Source organism: Falco punctatus, assembly GCF_963210335.1.
Source record: "Falco punctatus genome assembly, chromosome: 4".
Lineage (NCBI taxonomy): Eukaryota > Metazoa > Chordata > Aves > Falconiformes > Falconidae > Falco > Falco punctatus.
Window position 1 is genome coordinate 60,960,586 of NC_137583.1, and position 26,166 is coordinate 60,986,751.

At 45.3% G+C, this 26,166-nt stretch overlaps 1 protein-coding gene across 1 annotated transcript in view; it reads right to left on the minus strand.

Annotated features, from left to right (window-relative positions):
- Positions 1–26,166, minus strand: part of PTPRN2 (protein tyrosine phosphatase receptor type N2) — a 676,344-nt gene that overhangs the window by 101,399 nt on the left and 548,779 nt on the right. The window contains exon 13 of the mRNA XM_080385838.1: positions 6,010–6,222. Coding sequence (XP_080241964.1) covers positions 6,010–6,222 — 213 coding nt within the window. The remainder of the gene's footprint in view (positions 1–6,009; positions 6,223–26,166) is intronic.

Below are 26,166 nucleotides of genomic sequence, written 5' to 3' on the forward strand. Positions count from 1 at the left end.
CCCAGGGCTGCCCCACTGCCAGGACCACGCGTGCTGGAGCAGCAGACAGAGCAGGGCAGGAGGAGATGGGGAGGCACTGCTCCTCACAGACAGGCATGACAGTCTCAAATAATTTCCTGAAGTACCCTCTGCAATCTGTGCCATCGAGCTTTAGCACCTAGGATGAGCATTTCTCATTAAGCAGTATTTTGAAGTGGATTTTAAATGCTAGGGCTATGGTAGCAAACATGCCCCTATTTATTTATTGATATCCCGACTTATCAATCGGACATGTTTGGTAAATTTCTGCTGATTTAATAATTCATAGACTATTCTGAAATATTATTACCATTTAACTCAATTTTACGGCTACCACAGGAAGCAAGGTTAGGGAATAGTCCACTGCACCACAGGAATTGTGGATTGTTCTGCACACTAATCAGATAAAAAACAGATTAGAAATTAAATCCATATTTGCACACCTCCTGTTTTGCCTCATTCTGCGTTGGCCATCCACTATCTGACTTCAATAAAGTATTTAAGCACAAGGTAAACTCTCCTCTAATCACCTTAAAACAGACCCCACTTCTTTTCCTCTCCCATTATTTCTATACATGACTACTCTGTACTATATTTTGCACATTGTGAAAACTGCCTCACCTTAAAGTACAGTGGTTTATGTAACAACATTACATACAATGTATTTGCGGGTTTCTGAAATTTTCTTTTAAGGCAAAAGTCTAATTAAAAATAGAGAAAACTGTTCACATAATACAGAATAAGCAGACTTAAATGGACAAGAACTCTTCTAATACATATACCTCCCCTTGTATGCTTTATTACAAGCCATTATAGTTTGTCCTGTTGCTTTACAGAGTCACGTGAGATAATGTTTTTTTTTCTCTTTTAATAAGGACACAGGAAAAGATTAGAAATGTGTTATATCCTTTGTTTTCCTAGAAGACGACACAAACAAGCCCTTCATGGCATCCAGCCTTATGGCAACATTTTAATCTATCCAAAATCCTTACTAAATGTATTTCTTACTGAAATGCTTGCTAAATACTCATGTACTGAATACATTTAGTCTTCAGTGTTACCTTTTTTGTTTAAGTGTAGGAGGGTCCTTAAAAACGAGGTTTTACATAGGCAGGAGGTAATACTTTATGGTACTGACTGTCCCCAGTTTACCAGCTTTCCTTGGTCCCCATCCTGATGTTTATTGGAGGGCTACTGAGAAGCTGATGAATAAGAACAACAAAATTTTCCGCCCCCCCCCCCCCCCCCCCCCTTCACTTGGTTCACAAAAATCAATTTTCTAAGGAGCTGATATACGGTACTAATGTAACACTAAGGTCTAATACTGTAATAACAACTTTGCTTATGAACGTCTAAAGTGTAAAATATGAAGCTATATTAGAGGTAATGAATTACCTATATTTAAACACACAAACTGGGTGATGGTTAAATAGAGAATATGTTTCCAGGGGATTCTTTCACTTGGAGCCTTTTAAAATATGTGCAGCAAAATTTTTATCGTAATTGTTGAAAATACCGTGTTCTTAAAATCTCTAATAAAAAATACCAGCAGGATCAAATCTATAAAAGCACAGAGAAATTCTTACTGGCTTTGAATCCAGAAAGATCATATAATTAATAAGACTGTATTTAACAAAGAAATATATCATTTATATATAATACATGTAATAACGTAGAATTTAACATATAATTTACAATTATATGCCTGACAAATCAAATTATTTGAAGAAGTTTTTAAAACAGCTGATGATGTAATACAGCTGCACTGACAGTGCACAGCTCACGTAACCTTGAATACTAAGGCAGTTTAAGAAGGAACTTCGGTGTAAACTGCCTGGTTTTGCCCCCTTGCTTTTTAAAGGAAGTTCTTTTGGCTCAGATGAAGGAAAATTAAAAAGAACATTATTGACATAAAATATTAAAAGACAGGCTTTCTGAAGCCAGCCTCAGTGCATTTTAACTTTTGCCTTTAAATTCCATTATGGGCCACATTTTGCCGAGCATTACCAGTGATGCAGAAGGCTATGCTCATAGGAAAGTTCTGCAGCACAAAGTATAAAATATGCTGATGATTTAACATCTCGCACAATGCAGCGTTCTCCACAGGGGGGTCAAAAGCCAGGGTTCAGCTGGACTCACAAATACATCACCCTGAATCAAACAGAGCATCCCTAAATAGTAGCAGTCGCTAACATACACTCATTACATTAATAAATTGCTCGCTAATGGGAGCAGTGACAAGTAAGATGTGCACTTAGTGGCCCTGTTTGCAGGCCGCCCCTGATATCTGACTGCCCGTTTTTCTCTGGGTTATGTTCCAAAGGCTTCAAAGTGCATGAAGAAAGTCTGCTCAGTGTTGTGAAATAAATCAAAGAGTGTCTGCTGGAAATTCCTAAAACACTCCTGCCCTAATCTCCTGGACCAGAGAGTGGGCTTGCAGAATGCTAAACTTGCTTTTCAAAGAAGATCAAAGCAACATGAGCAACAATTAAAAACACGGGTGCAGGTGTGCGCATGTGCAGGGGCACCACGGAGACACTAAGAACCTCTTTTTAGTCATCCCTTAATGCTAACGCTAACTTATCTAATCATTACACGTGTGATTTGAAAGGACAGGAGACGTGTTTGTAAGGTACACAAAAAACTGTCTGCCTTTATGTATAAAATGTGGCTTATGCACATGCAACATCTTACGAGATACACTATTTCCATTAATTTTTAAAAGCTCCTTAGCCACCAATTAAACCATCCTAGCATTTTGCTGTTTAGTGATTGAAAGGTAAGTGAAGTTGCACTTGCGCTCTCCAGTTCCTAGTGTTACTCAGTCCTTTGGCTGGGTTTAGCCTCCCAGACCTTACTTTAACACCATGCAGGCCAGCTGCTTGCCTTATAAACACCTGAAGAGCCAAGATACCTCCTCAAGTGGCATTGGGCTGTTTGGCAGCTCACCACGGAGATTTCATTTGCCTGCTTCAACTTTTACATGGTATTGGCTGTCCCACCTAAGACTGGTCACTTCTGCACGCACTTACACAAGAAATACTCGTGTTAGTAGATGTGTGCTCACACCAGAACTGCTTGTGCTGGCAGGTGAGTGCCCGAGGGACGGTGACGTTGCATGACAGGCGCTAAGCCTCTGGTGCAGGGGGACACTCAGCAGCCAACCTCTTATCTCCCTGACAATGTGGTTTGCCTGTTTTCTGCTTCTCAAGCCAGTATGCTGCAGCACAAACACGAAGTGGTGGTGGTGGTGGGGAACAACAAACCCGAAGCTGTGGGAAAAAACTCCTCGAAGTTCACAGGGTGAGTAAGGAAGGAGTAAAACCCAGGATGAACTCTACTAGCTGAACTGGGTTAGGATGAAAAATACTTCTGCTAAATGTTGAAAATTTAGGTCAGTCTTGTTTATGTGAAGATACAAACCACTGACATTTTGAGAAGCATGTGAATCAAAGTGATATTTCAGTGTTCTGTCTGAATCACATTGGGCCACCAGACCCTTTTATACAAACCAATTTCTCCCCCTTCAAATTAAAAAAATAAATCTGAATTATCACTTAACTGTAAGCAGCAACATATTGGAGTATCGTGCTTTAAGGTCTAGTGGCAGCAGCTGCTGAAATATTTCATATTTTTAAAATACACTGAGTTAACCGAGTAGATACTTGGGAAACAGAAGAGAACAAAGTAGGTACAATTTTGAAAGCTATCTGCTTTTTCCTCCCCCTGTATTAATATGGGTTACATTATTCCCCTATGAGTATCAGAGAAGATGAGGGAAAAGATAATTGATGCTTTTCTGAGACCTAATTGATGTTATCCAAAACATGCATCACACCAGATATCCATTACATTTAACACAGCTCAACATAAGGCGATTTTGATGATAGGAATAGGGCTCAATCCTATTTCTCTTCAAATCCACATGAATAGTTTATTATATACAGAACCAGGCTCAGTGATTCATTTCAGTAAAACGTTACTTAGCAGCATCAAAACTGCCTGAGTATTTTGTCTGCCTATGCTGGGGCCTCCTACTGCTGCCATTGAAACAAATGGCAAAATTCCCATTTACTTCCACGGGAGGAGAGCCAAGCCCTTAGAAACCTTTGTATTTAAGGAAAAAAAATTTTCCTCCCACTCATGACTACAGTTCCCCTGAAAAACCAATGGAAATGTTTAAGAAGTCAGGTGGTTAGGACTGGGCCCAAAGGTCAGGAACAAAGAATACAAATACAGTCTTGCTATTGCAAAACTGCGCAGCATCCTCGAAGGGTCATTGTTTTTAAACAGAAAATGTCACTCTGGGATCTAACTAAGAAGATTTTGAAATATATATAAATCTGGGACGAAGAAATGAAGCATACATTTCATTTAGTGTCTGGATTACAGATTCTTATTAAACAAACCAGAGCTCATTATAAAATCAATATCAACCACTATACTCCCAGGAGAAACGGCAAAAAAGGTCACTCCAAGAAATTCAAACAATTTTCCTGCTGGAAGGGCATGATTTTAATTACAGATACTATTAATTAGAGCTGTCAGTAGGAAGATTGTCCTGTTAATTATCACAAATTCAGTTTCAAGTGTGATTTTGGAACCTGAAGGGCTTTTATTTTTTTAAATTAAGAATTCTTCTATGCACGTTTAACGGAAGAGGAAGACTACCTATCACTTCTGTGGTTTAAACAAGCCAACAGCAAGTTCCCTATTAAAACCAAACAAAAATATTTACGGCCACAGTCTCTTTGGACAGCAAAACTGATCTGACAAACTGCTGTTTTGTTCACACTTTGCCCTGGAGGACACTCCTTTCTTGCACTGGAAATGCTCTTGCTCTCAACTCTCTTGCTTTGGTAGTAATTAAATTTAAGGATGTAAAGTAATTTTTTTAAGTAAACATTCCATTTAAGCTGAAAACCAAAACCATTCCTGAACATACTAACCGTTACAGAAAGATTCGTATTTATCATTCTCTACTCAAATCTCCCTGGACCCTGCCTGTGGAGACATACTTAATACATTACATCTTTAACACATAAGAGGTACAGACAGACCCAAACTTTGTGAGGAAATCTGAGTTTATTCCTGCATGACTTCCAGCTGCCAATTTGACTCTGTCTCAGCGCCACAATACAGAAAGGCCATAATGTCTGATCCTCAGCAGAACAAGAAGGTAAAATAAAACCTGACCGAAGAGTGCCATTAGTGAGACCCTATGGGCGCACAGCAGAACCGGATACTACAGCAACCATGTTTACACATTCTCAAATTCTTTTTCCTGGTCGCACTCCAAATATTTTGGGATAGCAGACCAGGGCTGTGTGGTATATGACCATAACACATGTATACCGCACTGCCAACACACCAAGAAGTAAGTGCCACGATCTAAAACAAACTTCAGGAAGATGCAGAGTGTCTCTCCACCCAACACTTCAGAAACTGAAAGAGAAAGCCCGAGGTTTCTGATTTATTTCAGGAAATCTGAGCGTAGTCCTCCCGTATCGCTGGGTACACATCTGCTACCATTGTTCTCCCAGAACCAGCCCTGGTTTACCTCCCCATCTATCAGCATTAGATTTCATTTTATCTGAATAATGGCAGAAGGTGGCAACAGATCGGGTCAAAGGCTCTTTTCATATCAGACCCCGAAGAAGTCGATTACTCAAAAAGAGAGACATCTTCAGATAACCGTGCAATCCATTCCTCATAAATGTTAAAGATTTTTCATTATTAATAGTGGCAAGGGTGACAGATTATGGATATTAATGTTATTTTTCAGAGAATTTCAATGGCAAGGGCTTTTTTTTTTTTTAATGTTTCTAATTAGGCACGAATTTACAGCAACTACCAGAATAGCCAAGATTAACACCCAGCAGTAAAAAGCCGCTCCAGTGAATCCGCGGGAATATGAATCGAGCTGGGGGTGGCAGCGGCGGGGACAACCCGCCCCCCCCGGCTCCCAGCAAAGGCACGATCGCTCCTTACCTGGTAAGCGGCGGGGGCGTCAGAGCCGGCGTCGCCCCCCAGGGCCGAGAGCTTCTCCTTCAGGCGGTGGTGGGCGCGGTGGCGGAGGCAGTAGGCGACCCCCGATGCCGCCAGGACCCCAGCGATGCAGGCGAGGGAGAGGAGGGTGAGGAGGAGGAATTTGGCGGACTCTGCCTCTTCCCCGCGCTGCGGGAGCGGCGGGACGTTGCTTTTCTGCAGGGGAGGAGAGAGAGGCAGCGCCTGAGTTGCGCGGTCGCGGAGCTGCGCGGAAAAGGGGGGGGGGGGGAGGGGGGGGGGCACCCCGTCGAGGGAAACACCCGGCAGCGCTAACTTTCAGCCAAGGCTGAAGGCAAACGGAGGGGCAGGGACAGCGCTGCTGGCATGTCCCCCTCCGTCCCCTCCCCTCCCGGCGGTGGCATTTAACTACCGAGAGGCGGAGGCGGGCGCGCTGACTGCGCGCAAGCACCGCGGCGCGTCCCGCAGCTCCGCGCCCCCCGCAGAAGCGCGTCCAGGGCCAGCAAGGGAAAATCCAAGCATGTTTTTTTTTTTTTCCTTGGAGTGAAAAATAAAACACGGAACGACCGAGAGGAGGAGAAGAAGAAGTAGTAGTAGGTGGCGGTCCTTCCTTTTGTCTGTTGTAGAAGTAAAAGGATAAAAAGCAGCCCGATAGTTCCAAACTCCTCCAGATTACTATTATTTTTGCAGCAATAGGAGAGAATCCTTCTAGTGCATTTCACTTGTCTCCATGTGCTAAAAAGTTGTACAATAATTTCCCCTCATTAGCTTCATTATAAGCTATATTAGCAACAATTAAAAACGCAACATGAAAATGAAAAGACCAGGCGCGCAAATTGCAGCAAGACTCATTTGGCCTGCATTCCCCCTTTCACAATTACCAGGGAAATGAATTGAAAAGCACGCCCCTGCCTCAGTCCTGGTTGCTACAAGATGAGAACAATTAGCAAACTCCTTTCCACCACCTAATTTCGCGTGGTAACAAAATGGATTTTTCCCCATGAATGCCTAGCCGGCCTATTCATTATCTCTCCTCTATTAGTAATTTTCTGCTCCGCATTCAGCTAGCCAGCTCTTAATTTCCTCCTGTCTTGCAGTGTACACAGTGGCTCTTATGTCAGACCCGGTCCATTTTTATCTTGTAATCATAAAGGCCACCAAAGCAATTATCGCTGGTCTTGACTGTAAATGCTTGTCATTAATTAGCCTCCTTGCCTTCAGTGCTGCGGATTAGCCGGGGCTGAGGCTGAGTTAATGGAAACGCAGGTTCAATAAGACTCCCGGATTTTCGTGCCTGGATGCGCCGCGCGGAGGAGGACGGCCGGGTTTGTAAACCCCGGGTGGCGGGGGGCGGGCGCCGGGGCCAGGCATGTGCGCCCGCCTCCGCGCCCGCGCAGCCACCGCCGGACCGCCGCCTCCCCTCCCCTCCCCTCCCCTCCCCTCGGCGGCGGCCGGCCCCTCCTCCAAATCCCAACAGCCACCAGGAGGACGGGGCTGCATCCCCCCCGCCCCGGCGGGCTCCGGGGCCGCCCCCCCCCGCCCTAGCCCTAGCCCTAGCCCTAGCCGGGCACCTGCCCCAGGCGCGCCGGGGGGAGCGCGGCCTCGGCCCGCCCCGGGCGGGGAAAGGGGGGGGCTTGCGAAGGGAACCCGGGAGGGGCAGCACCGACGGCAGCCGCCGCCTGCGCCCAGCTCCCGCCGCCGCGGTCCCGGGGGCCCGGGGCGGGGGGTGAAGGGCCGCTGCGCTCTGCATTAGCATCTCCGTGAAAGGCCGCCGTCCCCCCGGGCCAGAGGTCGCAATCTGCATCTAAATAGGCAGCTCCCGCGAAAGTGCCGACCCTCTCCCTCCCCCCCCCCAGCCCCGAGTGCTGCGCCCCGGGACGTTAATCCGCCTCGCCGCGGTATTCGGCCTCGCATCGGCGAGGTAGGGACAAGCGTCCCCTCCCCTCCGGACCCCCCGGGCCGCTCCGGCCCCAGGCTCGGATCGCGCGTGTGGACAGTGGCACCGCCGCCGGGAAGGGAGAGGCGGGTGGGCAGTTTCGGGCACCGCTCCCGAGTCGCTCGGTTCCTTGCTTTCGCAACCACGGCTCTAAACCATTTTCCTTCTCCGGCTGCCGTGTGAGAGCCGCACAAGCACGCCGGGAAAGGGCTACACGAGAGAAACCAGGAAAACGATGGGAGCCAAGTGCTGTCAAATGCCCCGAGCAAACACAGGAGAGAGAAGGCGCGCTGGCCTTTCTCCCCTTGTAGTTACAGTGACTGTCGATGTCGCTTCCAACTTTGCCAGGCAGTTGTCCCCACAAAGCCGGGGCTGCCATCCCCAGAGCTGGCTGCCCTTAACAAAAGCACTCGCCGAGACACCCTGCATGTCCCCCGCGACGGTGATACACGGGGACGGGTCGGATCCCACCCCCCCTCCCCCCCGTGGGGTGCTCTGCCTCGGTTACACCTCGGTAAGCACCCTCGGCGGGGAGCCCGTGTAGCCGGGTCCCTAGGGATGGGCTGCAGGCAGGCGAGGCTTGCAGCAAACCGGCCCCGGCCCCGGCCCCGCCGCGGGCGGGAAGGGCCGGAGGGGCACGGCCGCTGCCCGCCGCCCTCCGCCTGCGCGGCCGCCCGGCGGTGCCCGCCACGTCGGAGCGGCTGCCGGGGAAGGGAGAGGGGCTCTGCCGCGGGGCCGCCGGCCCCTCTCCCCGCTCTCCCTCCCTCCTACTTCGCGGGAAGCACCGCCGGAGCCGCTGCCGTCGGGGCCCGCGGGGTTCCCCTCTCCCCTCCCAGCCTCCGGGGACACCCGGTGCTGCGGGCCGCCCCGGGCAGCACCGGTGACTGCTGCCGGCTGCACCGCCCCGCGTAAAGCGCCGAGCAAAGACGACGGCGAAGCCCCGGCCCCGCGTGGCGCAGCGGGCTGGGCACCCCCGGTGCCGCGGAGGGCAGCGGGGCCCAGCAGCCCCGGGTGTCTCTTGTCGGGGGATGGTCAGGAAACAGCCCCACTGCCCCCAAGTCAGATGGAGACACCGGCTGCCCTTTCCTCCTGCTTGATGTCTGACCAAACACCACATTACAAACGGGTAAAAATTAACCTGACGAGATAATTACCGGCTCCTCCCCTCCCCCCGCTCCCCGCTCCCTCCAGCAGCAGCACAGCTTTCCCCACTTCACCTAAACCCCTCATTCCTCCCCGCAGTAAGGCCCCAGCCTGAAACCGAGCCCAGGGTTAATTAGAGGCGTCCTGTCAGACTTGACTTGAAATTGAAAGAAAAATGTTTAAATATTTATGAATTTGACATTTACAGTCGGATGTCTTTTAAAGCAGAGCACCTCTCCCTGTGCTGGGGCTGGGGCTGCCGGGTTCGGGGGCCGGGGTGGAAGGGGAACAATGGCTGTTGCATAATAAGAAAAACAAATCACCTCTTCCCTGCACCCCCCCCCCACCCCCCCAGCTTCACAAATAAATAGACCACATAAATTACACATAATTAAACATTAAACTCAGCTACATGTAACTATGCATTTTCTAAACTTTATAGAACAGAATATACTGATGTTCCTCCGAGTGACTTGGAAAATTGTGTAGTGTCACAGAATCCCAGTGAAGGAGAAACAACTAATGCCTGAACGGATGGCTTAGGATGTGACTCCAAATACGACGGCTCTGGAGATGCTCAGCCAGTCTTTACTTGCTTCGAAATGGCCTGGCCTGCATTTAAATACTAGAAGGCAAAGATTTACCCTGTCTCAGAAGAACGTTACACCTACCACTTAACACTCCACAGTGTTTGCTTGAAGTGCATCGCTTCTGTGGGGGGTTGTGGTGGTTTGTTTTTTTGAAGAGGGAGGAAAAAATGCTTCGGATCTGATCTCATGTAGGCTTTCCTGGTCCCTCGACAGAACACATTTTACATACACCCAAAAGTGAGTCAGTAACTAGAGCAGCCATAACGCTGGAGTCACAAATCACTGTTCTAATCAGAGCAGCGTCCCGTTCCGCGGTGTCATCCCATGATGCAGCAGAACAGCCGACATTTGAAACGAATTCCAGGCAAATGTCAGTAAATATTTAATGTATGCTTTCATGTAAATAAGTTCTCACACCTATGCTGCAAGTGTGGGAGAAAGTCTTTGTAAGAGCAGAGAGGAGCTCCCCATGCAGTCATGTAAAAGCTCACCTTCCAGATGCTTCAGTAGAATTACACTTTATTATTTCCTTTAGGACCCAGGGCCTGATTCTGGTCCTTGCTGAAACAAAACTCTAACTGAAGTTGAGGTTTTGTTTTGCTTAGTAAATGTAAAAAGATATTCCTGGATTTAAAACTCAGTTTGCCAGTTACTGCACCCAACCTCTCCTCCAGTTTGCAAAGGAAAAAACACTACAATTCATTTTAAAACAACACATCATAATTTTTTGCAATTTTTGCATGTCTTGGTTTTTACATTTATATTACAGTTTTGTTTCTGAGCAATAATAAAAACCTGCAGATTTCTTAGTAAACATGGGCAAAAAGAGGAACTCCAGAATATGATTTGTTTCAAAATATTAGAACGTTAAAAAACTCAAGAGGTGCTATTTTTAATTTGGAATTCACTATAGAATCTAATAAATGAGAGAAGTGAGGCGGAAATAATCATGTATTAATTCTGTGCATTACAAAATCTTTTCAGAAGCTATTATCAGAGCAAGAGGCATTGTGGTTTGGATTCAGGGTGGGAGAAATCCTTTGTGCAACTGAAAGCTATTGTTCCTCTGTGCAGATGAAATTGTACTTGCAAATCTGCCATTCAAGGAGGGAAAAAAGTGCCTAGGCAGAAGAAAAGAATTCTACAAGAAAATAATTATTCTTAAAAATAAACTTCACTAAAATAAGTTTTAGTTCATTAGCTTTTTTTTTTAAAGAGGATCCTATGCTAATAATCACAGCCACGGACATTAAAACAAACCATAAAAGATATGTGTATTATTTCCTTAATATAGAAAGTATGAAGAAAGGGATGTGTGTGGGTGTGTATGGAGATATATATAGATATATAATATGTATTCATATATACATCTGTGTATGTCTGCCTGCGTAAATAATCTAAACTTAAATTCACTTCCAGTGATTTCGCTCTGTAAGTTTATCTGAAACATAGGTTGAGATACACTATGCTGGTTAAGTTTTGATAGACCATTGGAAACCAGAGGAACACTTCACATCAGGAGGAGCCTGGCTACCCTAATCTGTCCCCAGGAAACCTACAGATATGATTTTTTCCTTTAGTAAAATACGAAAGCAAACAGAAGAGAAAACAGCATCTCCTTTGGTTTTGGTTCCTGCTTCTCCTCCCCTACTTTGTGCTCCCAGTCAGGTTAGACTGGGGCAGCAGGGCCTGGGCATGTTCACCTTCAGTTTGTATAATGTTCCTTGCGTTCAGCGCTGCACTCCCAAAGGGTATGGTCCGGGCTACTTGTTGGCGTTTTAAAGTACTATCTTTAGAGTTAGTATGAGATTTTTCTCTGCCTCCCTCTTGACTCCCCCCCTCATCCCCGGGAAAGCTCGCCTGATGCCAGGATCACTTTCAGCAGATGTCAGTTCATCACCTGAAATGAGGTCAATGTAATGCTTTTACTCAGGAGGATGAAATCGGATGGGAAGGTACTTTTTGCTTCTTTTAGGGGTTGGAAAGATTAGACAAATCGACAAACACAAAAGGCAGATGGATTTCTGGGAACTGCAGCTTATTCAAATCACTGAGAAAGGTCACTGCAAGAGCCACAGATCTATTCATCTGTAGGGGTACAATGATCTTTCCGCAACCTTCAACACCACAAAGCACTCTGGAGCGTCTCTATACCTTTTAGTAGGATTAATACCACGAACAATGACTGAATACAATCAAGAATTCAGCGAGTTCAAAGATCCCTTGATAAATGGTAGATATTTTCTGCTGGCTTCCTAAAGGCAAACAGAAGTGAAGTTTCTGGTTAGAGTTACAAGAAATTATACCTGTTAGTCTGAATCCCACTACAAGGTGATGCTGAAATGGCAAAATGTCCAAGAACCCCAAAGAAGTATGTGGTGTGGAAGGAGTCAGGTTGTGAAAGAGGAAATTTAAAGAGCTTCAAGATTTTCCTGAGGATCTGGGTATTTTTTTAAGTCAGCGCTTAGTTGAAGAATACAGCCCAAGAGCCTACAGCATCACTGAGACATTGTAGGGATAAGGCACAACTCAGGAGCACGGACAGCCACATCCATGCCTGTGGAGGAGGCAGGCGAGTCGGAGCTGGAAGAGTGCGGCCTGTCCTGCCCGGAGCCCGCAGCACGCCTCTGGGGTGGCAGCAAGAAGAAGAGGGAGCAGAGGCACTGCGGTGAGGAAACTTCAGTTCCCAGCTCTAAGGACTCAGGAGCAATTAGGGGAAAGCAGCAGGATGGGAGCACCGGGAAGCAGGTTTCCTCCTCAGCCCAGGCTTTGTGAACCAGAGTGAACCAGATGAACAGAGGGACTCGGCAGGTCCAAGTCCCACAGTGCCAGAGCCCGAGCCAAGAGGACGGTCAGCGATAGCCGAGCTTAATCAAGTATCTTCAGCAAGCAAGACAAACACAAGCCGTAGTGCCAGCGCTGAGCTAATGCTGATGCTGAAGGCACATAATTTAGGGATTAGGTAAAGCGCCCTTCAAACCGAGTGCCAGCAAGCGATCCGCCTCTCGGTAACGCGCTGGCACAGCCGGAGGCCCCGTCAGCGGAGCAGCGGCCCCGTCTCGCAGGGAACCGGGACGGGTCCCGCTCCGAGGCCGCCCCCGCCCGGGGCTGGGGCTCCGCCGGCCGCCTCCGCGCAACCCGCCGCGGGGGGGGGGGGGGGGGGCGGCCTCGGGGCCCCGACCCGGCAGCGGCCCGAGGGGAGCGGCGAGGGTGCATCCTCGCCCCGCCGGGCCCGCCGGGCCCGCTGTCCCCGCCCGCCCGCCGCCTGTTCGACGGCTCCGGCCTCAGGGGCACCCCCAGGGCACCGCCGGGCCGGGGGCGCCCGAGGCTTCGGGAACCGCGGGGCCGGGGGGAGGCGAAGCGGCCCTCCCTCCGCGGAGACCCCGGCCTCGACCGACGGGGCGGGCGGTGGCTGCAGCTGCCCCGCGTCCCGCCCGCCGCTCCGCCGCCCGCCGCGCACCCGGCTCCACGCAAGCCTTGGCCAGGCCGCCTCGACAGACGGCGCTGCCCCCCCTCCCCCCCGCCGCATTTACCTGCTGCCATGGCGCTGCAGCCGGCGTGCCGGGACGGGCTCCTCGCCGGGAGGGCTCCGCGCACCTCGGCGGGCTCTACCAATCCTCCTCCGGGGCCAAAACTTACCCCCCCGCCCACCCCTCCCCTCCTCAGCGGAGACAAAGGCGGCGGCAGGCACAGGCGCTCCCGGCAGCCCGCGGCCGCTCCCGGCGCGGCGGGGGGAGAAGCGGGCCCGGGCGGCCCGGGCGGCCCCGCGGGGCGCGGGCGGAGGATGCTGGCGCGCCCCGGCGCTGCCCTCCTTATATCGGGCCGCTCGCAGCCCCTGCCGGCTGCCGCACATGGCCCATCCACCGGTTGCTATAGCGATGCCTCCCCTCCACATGTTGCTGGCAGCAATTGGCTAAGGAGGTCTGGGCTGTTCAGAAACCCTTCGCCGGAGTGAGGCGGTGAATGGACACGGGCTGTGTCACTCATTTGCAGAAGCTGTTTGGGGTTTCTGTTGTGGATGCGTGTGTGTGGGGTTGGTTGTTGGTTGTTGTTTTTTGTTGTTGTTGTTGTTGATCTTTTTTTTACGCCGCCCCCCCATCTTTTTGCTTTTACTTCCCCCCACCCCCCACCCCCCCCCTTTTTTTTTTTTTTGTGCCACTCTTGCAAGATGGAAGCGAAGGGTGGAACAATGACGGCAAGCCAAAAATAAAATCAAACAAGGAGAGCCTAAGATAATTTACATGACAATACAGCAAAGAAGTCCACAACGTTTCTTCCTGAAAAGACTTTCCTCCGTAAAAAAAAACCCCACACAGAGTGCCCAGCAAAGGAGGTACAAACTTTTCCCCCTTCCGTCCTCATTCTCCAAATAACACACGAAATTAGGCAGAAGCAGCATGCTGCCACCAGCCATAGGACAGTGGCGGAGCCCGGTTAAATAAATCACGGCGGGGGCTGCCGAGAGCGGGTGCGGGGCCGCTGGGGCCGAGCGGCGCCGTGCTGTGCCCGGCGCTGCCCGCCCCGCGCTCCCCGTTAGAGCCGCTTTTCCGCGCAGGTGCCCGGGGCAGCACTGACTCTTCCAACCCAGAGGGACCCCGCAGCCTTCCCCTTCCCCGCAGCCTGAAGCATGCCGCCGGCAAACACGCAGCGGAGGCACCCCCGAAGCGTCTGCCTACGGGTGCCCCGGCTGCGGGAGCGGGACCAGAACTAGCGGCAATGGGGGTGGGGTGGGGGGTGGGAGGGACTACCGGTTGCAGGCGACAGGGCCTTGGGGGGCTCCTTCGGACCCCCTCCCCGATGAAGCGCCCTCCCGCTTCTCTCTTCCCATTGTTTCCCGTTGCCACTACGGCTGGGGTGGCCGGCCCTCCTCCGTCCGGGGGGGCGCACCCCTCTTCCCCTTTCCCTCCGCAGCCCCCAGCCATGCCGCCCCCCCGCCGCCGCTGTGCCCCAGACTCCCCCGGCTCGGGCGGCGGCAGTCCGTGCGCGGACCCGGGGCAAAACCCTCCTGAGCCGAGAGAGCCGCAAATCCGGGCGGGGGAGCGGCTCCCCCCGCGCCGCCCGCCCCGAGGGGACCCTCCCCCCTGCCCCGCCCGTTGCCCACCCGCGGCGGGACGGTGCGGAGGGGGCGGCGTGCGGGGGTGGGGTGGGATAGGTTGGGATGGGGTGGGTCGGGCCGCTCCTGTCGCACCGGCAGCCGTCGGGGGCTCGGCCCGCTGCAGCCTGGCCGGCCCCGACGGGCTTCGCCTTCGCGGTGGGCGCGGGCGGGCTCCCCGAGGCCGCCCCGCTGCCACCCCACGCAGGTCCCCGCTCCCCGGCAGCACCCCCCCACCCCCCGCAGCCGGCGCTTTGGCAAGCACAGGGGCCTGCCCGGGAAGCCAAGGAAGGGCAAGGGCAGCCTGTGTCCCCCCAGCGTCCCTCCTCCCCCGCCCCAGCGCCACGCTGCACTTAAACCTGCAGGACAGCACCAAAAGTGTCACCGACACCCTCCGTGCAGGGTCGTTCTGCCGTGGCTGTGCCCCCGGCTCCCCCGCACCCCCACCCGCGCTGCACCCTCCCGTGTCACCCTGAGGAAGATGCTGTTCACACCAACACCAGTTTTGGCAAGGTTTCCAGGGGGAAGAGGTACCCCTCGTGCTCCTACCTGGCGGCTGCTCACGGAAAATCCTTCACGTTCCCACAGATTAACACAAACTTGGCTTCTCCAAACATTTAATCAGCTACATTTTTAGCGCACGGTATGAACTTATTACTTTGTCAGTCTGTCAGCCTGATAGCACTCTTTTCCGTCTAATATCATCCTGCTCCGGTAAGAGCGATAGCATACATAATTTGCTCCCTAACCTGTATTACTTAAGTTGAAAGATAAATGAACCCGCCAAGAGATTTCATTAAAAGGACACGTGTGTTTGCATATTGATCCTTCTAATGAACTGTCTGAAACTGATAAATACTTCCATTAGCTTTGTAGTTTGTATTTCTTATTTACAAATAAATTAATCATCATTTCCTGGGCAAATACTGCACCTTTTCAGAACTGTCAGGTGCTAAACATGCAAATGACTGTCCAGGTGTCAAGAGACAGCAGAATACAATTTAAAATACATGTTTTTTTTTTTTTTTAACGGTGAAATTTTGAGACATTTGTAATGAAATTTAAAATACTTTAAAATTTTTATGTAATCACTACTTCTATCACGTGCTAAACACAACCTTTGCAGGCATGGCGAATATCTGTGAGGGTTACGTCACAGGGAAAAATTATTTAAACATAGATTATTTAATGTGCTATTCATTAAAAACATAGGATGTGCTGCCAGATGGAAGAAATAATTTCCAATAGTCTACGAATTTAAAACTTCAAAACCTTCTGAACAAAACTTTCATAGCACTGTTACTCTCAGCCATTACTAGTGAATAGCTTTACTGGTACTTGATAAAATCTCATTTTCAATTGAATAACTTACATTTAGGTGATCTAAATACATTTTCTCATAGGATTCAATGCATTTGTGAATGGAAAAACAAAACATCCCTGATACTAGCAGCATTTTGTTATAGAATTGCTAGAGTGTTTCATGTCTTTTTCTTGGATACCAATTGAAATCAAAAGTAAAAATTACTTTGAGGCAGTTTCTCTGGTTGTAGTGCATTTAAAATACCAGTATTTCCAAAATTTGCATTAACATTCATCCAAATTTAAGAGCTCTATTTGAACTATGCCTAAATGCAAAATATTCTGAATCTTGCCATTTCAATGAGAATGATGCTGAAATATATTTCCATTTTGCACAGAACAAAACTCTTGTCTGAGAACCAGCAATGTTTGTCAGGACTCCCTAAAAATCTGTCCTCATAACTGGGTGCTGAAAACCACACTGACCTTTTTGCCTTGATTTCTGACTACAGCTCTGTCTGCAATTTTAGATTTAGTCACTTCTTTCTGCAACTGTGTGCACGATGTATAGCATGAAATAGATTTTCATTCTTTTAAAGGATGTATGATAAAGCTAAACCACCATTTAATCTCATTTGTTGGTTTTGTTTAAAAGTTTTATCTCACATCCTCTGGAGCCCCGCTCCTTAAATACAAATCTAAGTATGTTGCAGAGGATTTTCCACAGATTTTCCGTCTGCGAGGATCTTAAGATCAAAGTTGAATTTCCTTCACTCCTATGAACAAAAAGTATTTTCCAAATATTAACTTCCTATCCAAGTTTTTGCAAATTACCTTAACTTTAGGAATACATGTATTAAGAGGCAGAGCCCCCCTGTCTTGAAACCACCACACCTTTCTTATAAAGAAAACCAAAACCTAGGATGATAATTTGAAAATGGATTTAGCAGTACTTTAACCACTGCACTTCCCTGAGTTGTACATCTTATCTTCTTAAGCTCATCTGTGAAGATCAACACCAGACACTTTCTACTTCCAAGTAAATTCTAGAGCTCTTAGCTTTATTAAGAAAATGATTTCATTCTGGCTAAGATTTGAATCTAATTAATCTGTCTTGCGGTTTAAAAATGATAACTAAATTCAAGCTGCATACTTTTCTTCAGAGACAGCTTAAAATATTAATTAAAGAGTGCATTTTCCATTTATTTTAATTACATTAATACAGTTTCAATAAATAAAATAGTTCTATGCTTCATCAAATCAAACAAACTTGAATGCAAATTTTTCTATTGATTAGTTCTCTGTTCACATCAGTCCTTTTGGCTCTTTACTTTTAAATAGGAAAGAGATGCAGAAAGGTTTGGGGGTTCCCATTAGTGAAATGAGGTCCAGCGGTCAGAAAAGATCAGCTCAGCCTTCTAGGAGGCTGATACAGCCCTGTAAAATTGGCATTCTGATAATGTGTTGCTTATAAAGGTAATCAGTGATATAGGATGGAATGCCTTTACAGACTTTTTTTAAACAAATGAAGATTTTCTTTTATTACGTTTTCCCAGGTAAATTCAAAAAAAACTATTTGATCTTTCTGATCCACTTGCCTGTGATGCTTACTGATCCACAGACAAAGTATTACAAGACAACTGGATGAATTGTGGTTTAATATTCAATTTAATTAAAGCTGACATGTTCTAGATTTGCAGGTGAACCTTTCTTGAGATAAAGCACAGGACAGAGGCAGTCTTGTTAGTAGCTGCGTCAAAAAAAAGTGCCATTCTACCTAAATCAGTAATAATTCTATCCTTCAAATATTTGAGCCGCAGCAGCAGCTAAAGAAAAACTGAATATTGAAGAAAAAGGTTCAAAATACCTTGGGAGACACAGCAGGTGTTTTGAAACATGTCCTTTATACATTTCTGAACAGTTTGAATCTCTTTGTAATTTAGGGCCCAGTCCTGCTCCCCTCAATCTGAGGAATTCATTATGAATCAACAGAACTAATCAGAATACCAACTGGAACACAATAGTAAATGTTTTCGGGGTCAGGCTTTGTGTAAATCTGTATTTCACAAAAAATACGTGCAATATTAAAACTAATTACATTGTGATTAGGTTTATATTCACAGAATAGAGATAAAATGTTAATTTAAGTTTTAACATGAGACTAAATACTGTTTTTATGAAAGCCTGATCAAGAAGCTTCTATAAAAGTGCCAACTCAAAACCTGTTTAATGGTAAAACATTATGAGAAATGCATGATTTTACACTGTGATCTTGTTATAACAAAATGTGGCTATCATTGAAATGCTGGACTTACTTTACGCATCAGTACTGTACGTGCTAAGAATTCAGAGAACAGTTAGGTATCAGTTTTCTCTAATGTAATGTCAGCAGTTTAGTTTTGTTAAAGTGCTATTTTAATATTGTCATTTTCTGAGATGAAAAGAAACAGTACAGTTTACATGTGAGAAAGTATTTTCAGAATAGTAGCCAGTGCTGCAAATCTGTATGAGATCTGGAATTGAGATGTGTTTTTTCTGCCTTTGACACAAATATTGCTCTTTCTAGCTTATCTTCTAATACCGGTAGCCTCAGGACAAACATAGATTACATTAGAAAACTGTCCTTCATTATATTGATTGAAATGCACTTCCAGCCTACCTGAATCTGATGTTAGAACATTGTTATTAGCTTTAAATTGTTTGCATTATAAATTTAAAATAACAAAATGCTTTTATAGTTTAAAGTTCTAAAGCAGGTGGTTTACAAAGTTCTTATGAGCTTTGTACAGTCCCATCGAGTTTCTTTTTGCACCAGCCTCCCATTTCTGACCACAGAGAAGGACTGGCTTTGTGGACAACTGGCGATGCCTCTTACGAAAACAAATGAGGACAGCATTGAAAATGGTACACAAAAATTTAACAAAGGTCAGAATTACAGAGCACTAAATTACTGAATTACTAACCAATTACAGTTCATGCACCAGTAGTACTCCACATTATTTAAGATTTCAAGGTGGTGCTACCATTGCTTTAGGGTCCCTGATGAGGGTCTTGCCTTTACGTTGTGACACATAGAAACATAGAAACTGGAAGTCTGAACAGCATTAGCAGCATCACCAGTCCTGGAGCTGGGCTCTAACAGATAAATTGGCAAAGATGGCAGACACCCAGTAAAATCCTTCTTATACTTTCACTACATCTAATAAAGACACCACCCCACTCCCACCCTAATTCCTTCTTTTAGAAAGCAATTTGCCAGGGTTTTCCTCTTCTTTTTCTCCTCCTACTGAAGAAATGACAAAATGCCCATGGAGTGGAGGCAGACCCTTGGTCAGTAAAGCAAATAGGCACTATGTGTGTGGCATTTTTAATACAATTAGATTCCTACAAGTATGAACACTTACCAAAATAAGAGAAAGAAGACCCTGACACTTACAGGAAGGAGGATAGAGGCTAGATAACTTTCAGAAAGTCCCGTTTCTTCTCTGAGTCATACAAGCATTCAAGAACATGGGAAAATTTTGCCTTTTCTGGCTATAGAAGCAGGAAGGTGATTACACTGGTTTATGCAACCACAAGCTATAAAACCTAGATAAATAATAATGTGTGGTAGCATGCTAAAATGAATGTATCACACAGCCATTTTAAAAATACATGCCTTAAATTTATGCCTTCAGATTACATATGAAATCAGAAAGATTGTTGAAAAAGTACTTATCCTATGTCTTGTATGTAATGAGGCATGCACACACACACTCAATAGATTTTGTCAATTAACTTCAAGACAATGTTCTATAGATTTTAGTAGTCCATTTAAGACTTTAGACACACTGCTTTACAGACACACGTATGTCAATTTACACTAAATGTAGGTATGGGCTGTAAGCTTTTACCTATACTCAGACACTTGGTGTTTGAAACAACTATCACTGAAGCCTCAATATTTTAAATGGAAGAAAAGCAAGGGTGCTGATTTATACAAACAGGACCTTTCACCTTCAAACAGTGGTCTTACAAGTGGCACTGAGAGCTATGTCCACATGCCTATCACTGGATTCCCATAACTTTGTCAGAGTTTTGGAAGGGCAAAGAATTAAGGGGTCACGCCAGAGCTTGATAAGACGCACAGTGACAAGCCTCTCATGCAAAGCTAATTGCAGGGGGAAAGTCAGAACTTCTGAACAGATCTTCTGTTTACTACTTTTTTTGGTGATTTGCTCAGGCTTTTGAAAGAAAAGACCTTCCTGACTCTCCCCCCCCTTTTAGTCTCTCAGTCTACGTATGATAAATTTGTTCAAAACATTTTCCAATAAATGTGAAAGATTTCTCTTAAATCAGTATAAACTTTTAAATTGTCAATAATACTGATGATACAACCCTTTCAAACACAGAGCTCAGGAAAATTTAGGGGTTCTTGCACCATCTCAAACTATGTATAAAATGTAGTTTTCTGCAATTAACTAGATACTCTCCAACATAGCTGCTCCTAAGTTTTACACATTACATTTCCCTGTGAATTTAAGGAAACTTATGAGAAACAGTACTTATAGAAAAACTTCCTCTGGAAGTCTTTCCAGCCTCCCACCGATCCTGTCCTCAGAGCTCCTGAAGGCAGTGTGGGAATCTCGGGGTGAACTTGAAGCATGCCCAGGGAAGGGCTGCAGGTTTGGCACTTGGATCAATCGCTTTGTGCATGAAAGTGTAACTCTTCCCTCGGGCACCTCTGAGGCCAGGAAGTGAGTGTCACGATCAAAGCTTACACCTTTTCCTACTACCTAGCCCTGCTTGTAGGACAAAAGCACACTAGGACCTTCACAGGAAAAAGAAAAGTATGCCTTAAAGTATTGCATTGTTTAAAACATAAATGTATCAAAGTTTTTAGAGTTATGATTAATAGAAACATTCTGCTGTTCAGCTCTCCGAGCAAATGGAGAAGATGCTGTTGAGAAAAGAACGTGTGATAGCATTCTTTGAGGTCTTCATTTTCCTGCATGATTATCTCTAACTCACTATTTTTAATAGTTTTGTTTCTTTAGCTAAGTTAAGCCTTGGGATTGATTATCTTGTCTTCTGTTTCACTAACCCAAACATTTGACCTGGCACTACTGGGGACTACTTTGCTGTAACCCTGCTCTCTCTGTTCCCTGGTAGATGCTTGTTGTGCCTTTCACCCTGCTTTCTTGCTTCTAAAAAACCATCAAGTCCATGAACAACAGAAGGTCCTTTAGGCCCCTAGTTAAGGGCTTAAGCCAGGTGCCACCAGTCCCTTGGTCTCCTACTGGTCTGAAAGGGCTCGTAGCAAATGTAATTTCTTTTCTTTTATGTTCGATATATTCATTACTCTACTGTTGATCACAATTTAAAATCAACTGAAACAAATATCATCTCTTTAGAAAAGTTACCATAGAAACAACACCAGAGAATTCCCTTTAAAAATGTCAAGATTTCCCTCGCATTTAAATACGGACTCCCAGGCATTACTCATGCACCATTAAAAACTGCAACAAAGCCAGTGAGTCATTAGTTTAAAAATATATCTGTAAACATACACATTTCAAAGATAGAGATGTTTTTGTCTCAGTAAGTATGTATCACGACATGACCCAACTTTTGATTTTATCTTGTTCTGTTTTACATCCCCAGAGAAAACTTGAACACTGTTGCCTCTTGTTCAAACACCTGATTGAGGAAGGAAAGAACAAAAATCAAGAGTGACAAAACACACAGAATGTGAGAAATACCAGCAAAAGCTAGTCAGAGAGGAAGAATAACTTTGAATACATATTTACATGGTAGTAGACAAGATGAATGGAAAGAAATGAAATGAGACATTCTCTACACAGAGAGAGAATTTTAATATTGTACCTTAAAGTAAGAAAATTTTAAATAGAGAAATTTCCTAATTTAAACTAATCAAGGCTACGGTACTGTGCTATGTCAGTCAATTTCTATTTCTTTGTGAAAATCTGTAGTATAACATTAATATCACATACTTTTCTACTCCACCCTTCTTCTGTGGGATAACTGGCAAACTAACAGATTTTGGCTGAGCAGAAGAAGGTCCATCTGCATAAGACACTTTGATCATACGGAAGCAAAAGCAAATATGCTAGAGTCAAAGTGGAAGGTGCTCCACAAGTAATAATAATGCAAATTTAAAGAAAATTCAGAACTGGTCACAAAGAAAGCTGATAAATAGTTTATTCATAAACTCTTGCATATTTAGAGGAGATTATAATATAAAGGCATTGTGCCTTCCCTTTGCATTACTGGCTCTGCTGTAGATAAATAGCATGGCTGAATGGAACCAGATTAATGAAAATAAAGACAGTTTTCTCATTTTCTTTGTAGTAGAGCCAACCTGAAAATGAGGAAAAACAACAAAATTGAACTAATTTTTGTTCTGCAGGCTCTTATATAAATGTTTTATTTCTTTCATTTTCTTAATGCAAGAAGCCTTAGAAATTTGCTTCTGAATTTTTAGTGGTAGAAGTCCTCCCATTCCTGCTTAGTCTTCTTTCCTTTTTTCTTATCCTTCTTCCTTCATTTTTCCCTCCTGTTTGTCACTTATTCATGGAGATAAATAAACATTGAAGAACAGATAGAAAAAACCCAATAAATCCAGTTTTTTAAAAAATAAGCCAAACAATTATTTCCCTATTTAATAATGGATTTATGTAATAATTTAAATTAATAATAATTTAATAATAAATAATATGCCATATTTAGATTTGTCAGAAATACTGCAAACATTTTCCATATTAAAGAGAAATTTCAAATACAATATTTTATCAAAATTTTTAGCCACATTAATTTATATGATCATCATACTCTGATAGTTAAAATATACTTTTATTTTTTTGCTGTCAGAATTGTGTTTTCTGTTCCCACTTCAACTCAATGAAGTTGAAAAAGAAAAATAAACCCAAGGAGTTAAACTGAGACTATGTGAAGGTGAGGAGAGGTGCAGTATCAGGACAGATGTGTGTAGAAGGCACTAACAGAAAAACATATTCTGGATGTGACAACACATTTTAAATTAACTTATAGATGATTATAAATTTCCTGCCAAAGATAAACACCAGTAGAATTTTTCCTCCTAAAACCAGGAAGGGCAGTACATAGTACAGCTGTAACTGAGGTATCTTTGATAGCTCGCTTCTGCTTTAATTTCTTACTATTTCTAAAAAGAAAGAGCAGGTTTTGGAAACATATTAGTTCTCGCCAACACTGGTCTGTATTCCCACACATAGCCCAAATCACGCCCCAGCCACACCGATAAAAGTTTTTGGTCCGTAGACATCTAGCAAGAGGCAGAAGCGTACCATTGCCAGCAAGGAGTGCAGGGAAAGGCTTCGGTATGAACCACAGGCATACCATGGCAAGTTTTCAGCTAGAAGTTGACTTTAAATCTTTTGTAATCATGTTTATATTCAGTGCCACAGAAGGAGTTTCACATAGAAATAGATCTGTTTGTTTCAAAACTGAGTTGTTCAGCGTTGTCTGGATCAGCAAAACATTTATCGGTCCATGGACTCGGCGCCATGACATTACAGGGTGCCCATGAGAGCTGGATTTTGCATCTGTATATCAAAGGTAGGTGGTTAATGTGCTGATGCTGCCCTGGCAGAGAGCTCCCCACTGACCACACATCTGAGCATGGGCTATTTTTATGTGAAGTGTAAAGTTTGCTAAAGGGAGGTGCTAGTTTCTTCAGTAGACCTCCTCACCTTGTTTCTTTAGCAGGATGTACTTACTTTACTGTGAGAATTTCTCCATGTTCACCTCATTATTCGTCTGGCTTTAGGTAGGAACAACTGTGAAAGAGGACCAACACAAAAGCCTAGGTTCAGCCCTGAAACCCCTCCTGCATTGTCCTGTAGCTTTTTCACATATGAGTAACACAGCTTGCCCTAAAATCATGACAAAAATCTATGCCACTTCGCTGGCTTGCTCTCCAAAAGACAAGTTGCCGGAGCTGTAACAGTTTACACTGGGGAAGGTCTGTCCTCATCTATTTTTATTCACATGTATGAATCACACTTCCATGCACCACAGCTAGAAATAAAACAGTAGTCCACCTCAAAGCTTTAAATTACTTGGGGCTTAATTAAGAGTATGATAGAACAGATATGAAATTTAAGATGCAGTCAGTGGTTAAATTAATGTAGACACAAGATCATGTGTCTGCTGTATACCTCAGTCTGGTAGTTTCATGCAGAACAAATTTCCCACTCATTTTCCCCCCTAGACATAACATAGAGTAGTGTAATAACTATGATTATCATTATATGAAGATTAAAACAATTTTGAAATTGCAGGGTTTGGAAACACGGCTATCATATGTATGCCAGAGAAAAATGATAACTTTCTACATCAGTTTGTCTCATACGTGGGTGAGGGTTGGATCCTGGCCTGCTCAAGTTGCTTTGTGACACTTGGCAGTTTTCAAGCAACTGCAGGGCTGGGGTAGGCAGGTCCCCGAGCACTCTCCTGCATCAAACAGGCAGAACAGTGGCTGTGGATTGTTTCTTCCCAGCCTTCATAGAAAGTCCTCTCCTTCAGGATGAGAATACAACATGAGTGCATTAAAACAAGAACATCAAGCTTCTTTTTAGAGGGCCCTCATTCACTTCAATTAGAGTGATGCTGGGTGAGTGGTCCCTCAAAAGGGCAAATGTCTTTTGACCAAAGCTGTCCTGTCCTATCCATGTGGGACAACCTATGAATCCTGTACACTCTTTACAAGTTTGAGCATTCATCCACATGGAAATAAGAGCTGGAATAAGGCTGCAAATTACTTCTTGTCCCAGCCATTGAATCTGGCACTTTTTTCAATAGGACTCCTCATTCAAATTGGCTGTTTTACAAGAATTTTCCCTGTTGCATTTGGTTGCCTGCAATAAATGCACACTTGGGTTAAAATGCAGCATATTATCCTGTTTCCTTGGTAGCACTTCGGTTCTGCCAAAGTGTTTACTCTGCAGTCCAGGTTACTTCAGCTGATGGAGCAGTAGAGGGGAGATGCTTAGGAACAAGCTCTGTCTCTTTGCCCTAATATCAGACCAGTTTCTAATTTCTCTTTGCAGTCCCCATTCTGTCTCACCACTTCTGTCTTTGAAACAACCTTTCCATACCAGTTTGGATTTTAAAAGGCAATTCATCTGCCTGAAGGATAGATAATGAGCAGAAAACCAAACAAACAGATCATCAAGATCATTATTTTTAAGCTGCTTCCTTTCTGTGGGCTTCCCCCAGAGCCCTGACTTTTGCTCTCTTTTGCTGTGTAGCACTGAGTTTAAGGAGAAGACCATGGATCTGAGACTAAGGTGGCTCTGTTGCTTTATACCCTTTTACAACACTAAAAGAAGACATCCAGAACTTTGGCTTTAGTCCCGATTGCGTGAGTGCCACTGATGACATGTGGTAAGGAGGGGAAGAAAATTTCTTAAGAGTGTATTAACAAAATACAGTTTTGATTGCTATTTGTTAACACATTTAACAAAATGGATGTTAAACAAAATAAACTAAATTTTGTCAGGGAGCTGGACCTCATTGTAATCAAGGGCTAGAGAACAAGAATGCTATAAATTGTTTTCCAATGACTGAGAAAGGGAATAAATCTGAAGTCCTCTTTATGGGAGAAGAAATCAGGTGACTCTATTATTTCACAGTTACACCGTATGGTTTAGGGCTATAATTACAAATCATAATTTTTGAGGGAGAGCTCCCTGAATGGAGAAAACAGGCTGAGTGACCATGTCCCTCAGCTGCATGCTAAGGAAACATGCCCAGACTGACAGTGTCAGTACATCAGCTGCTGTCTCTCTCCTGCATCAGCTGATCACTGCTAATTGCAGGTATGAAGAGTGATGCTGCGCTTTCCCTCCTGCGTGCTCAGAGCTGGGGGGCATTCCTTCCTTTCCGCTCCCTTACAATGTCTGGACAGGGAGGGCTCCTTAGATATTCAAGCTGTGCCCTTTTGCAGGAGAGAGAGAGCATTGCTGGAAGCAGATGTGATGCCTCTTGGAGGGAGAGGAACTCGCACACCTAAGATTAACACGACTTTGAACACTGGA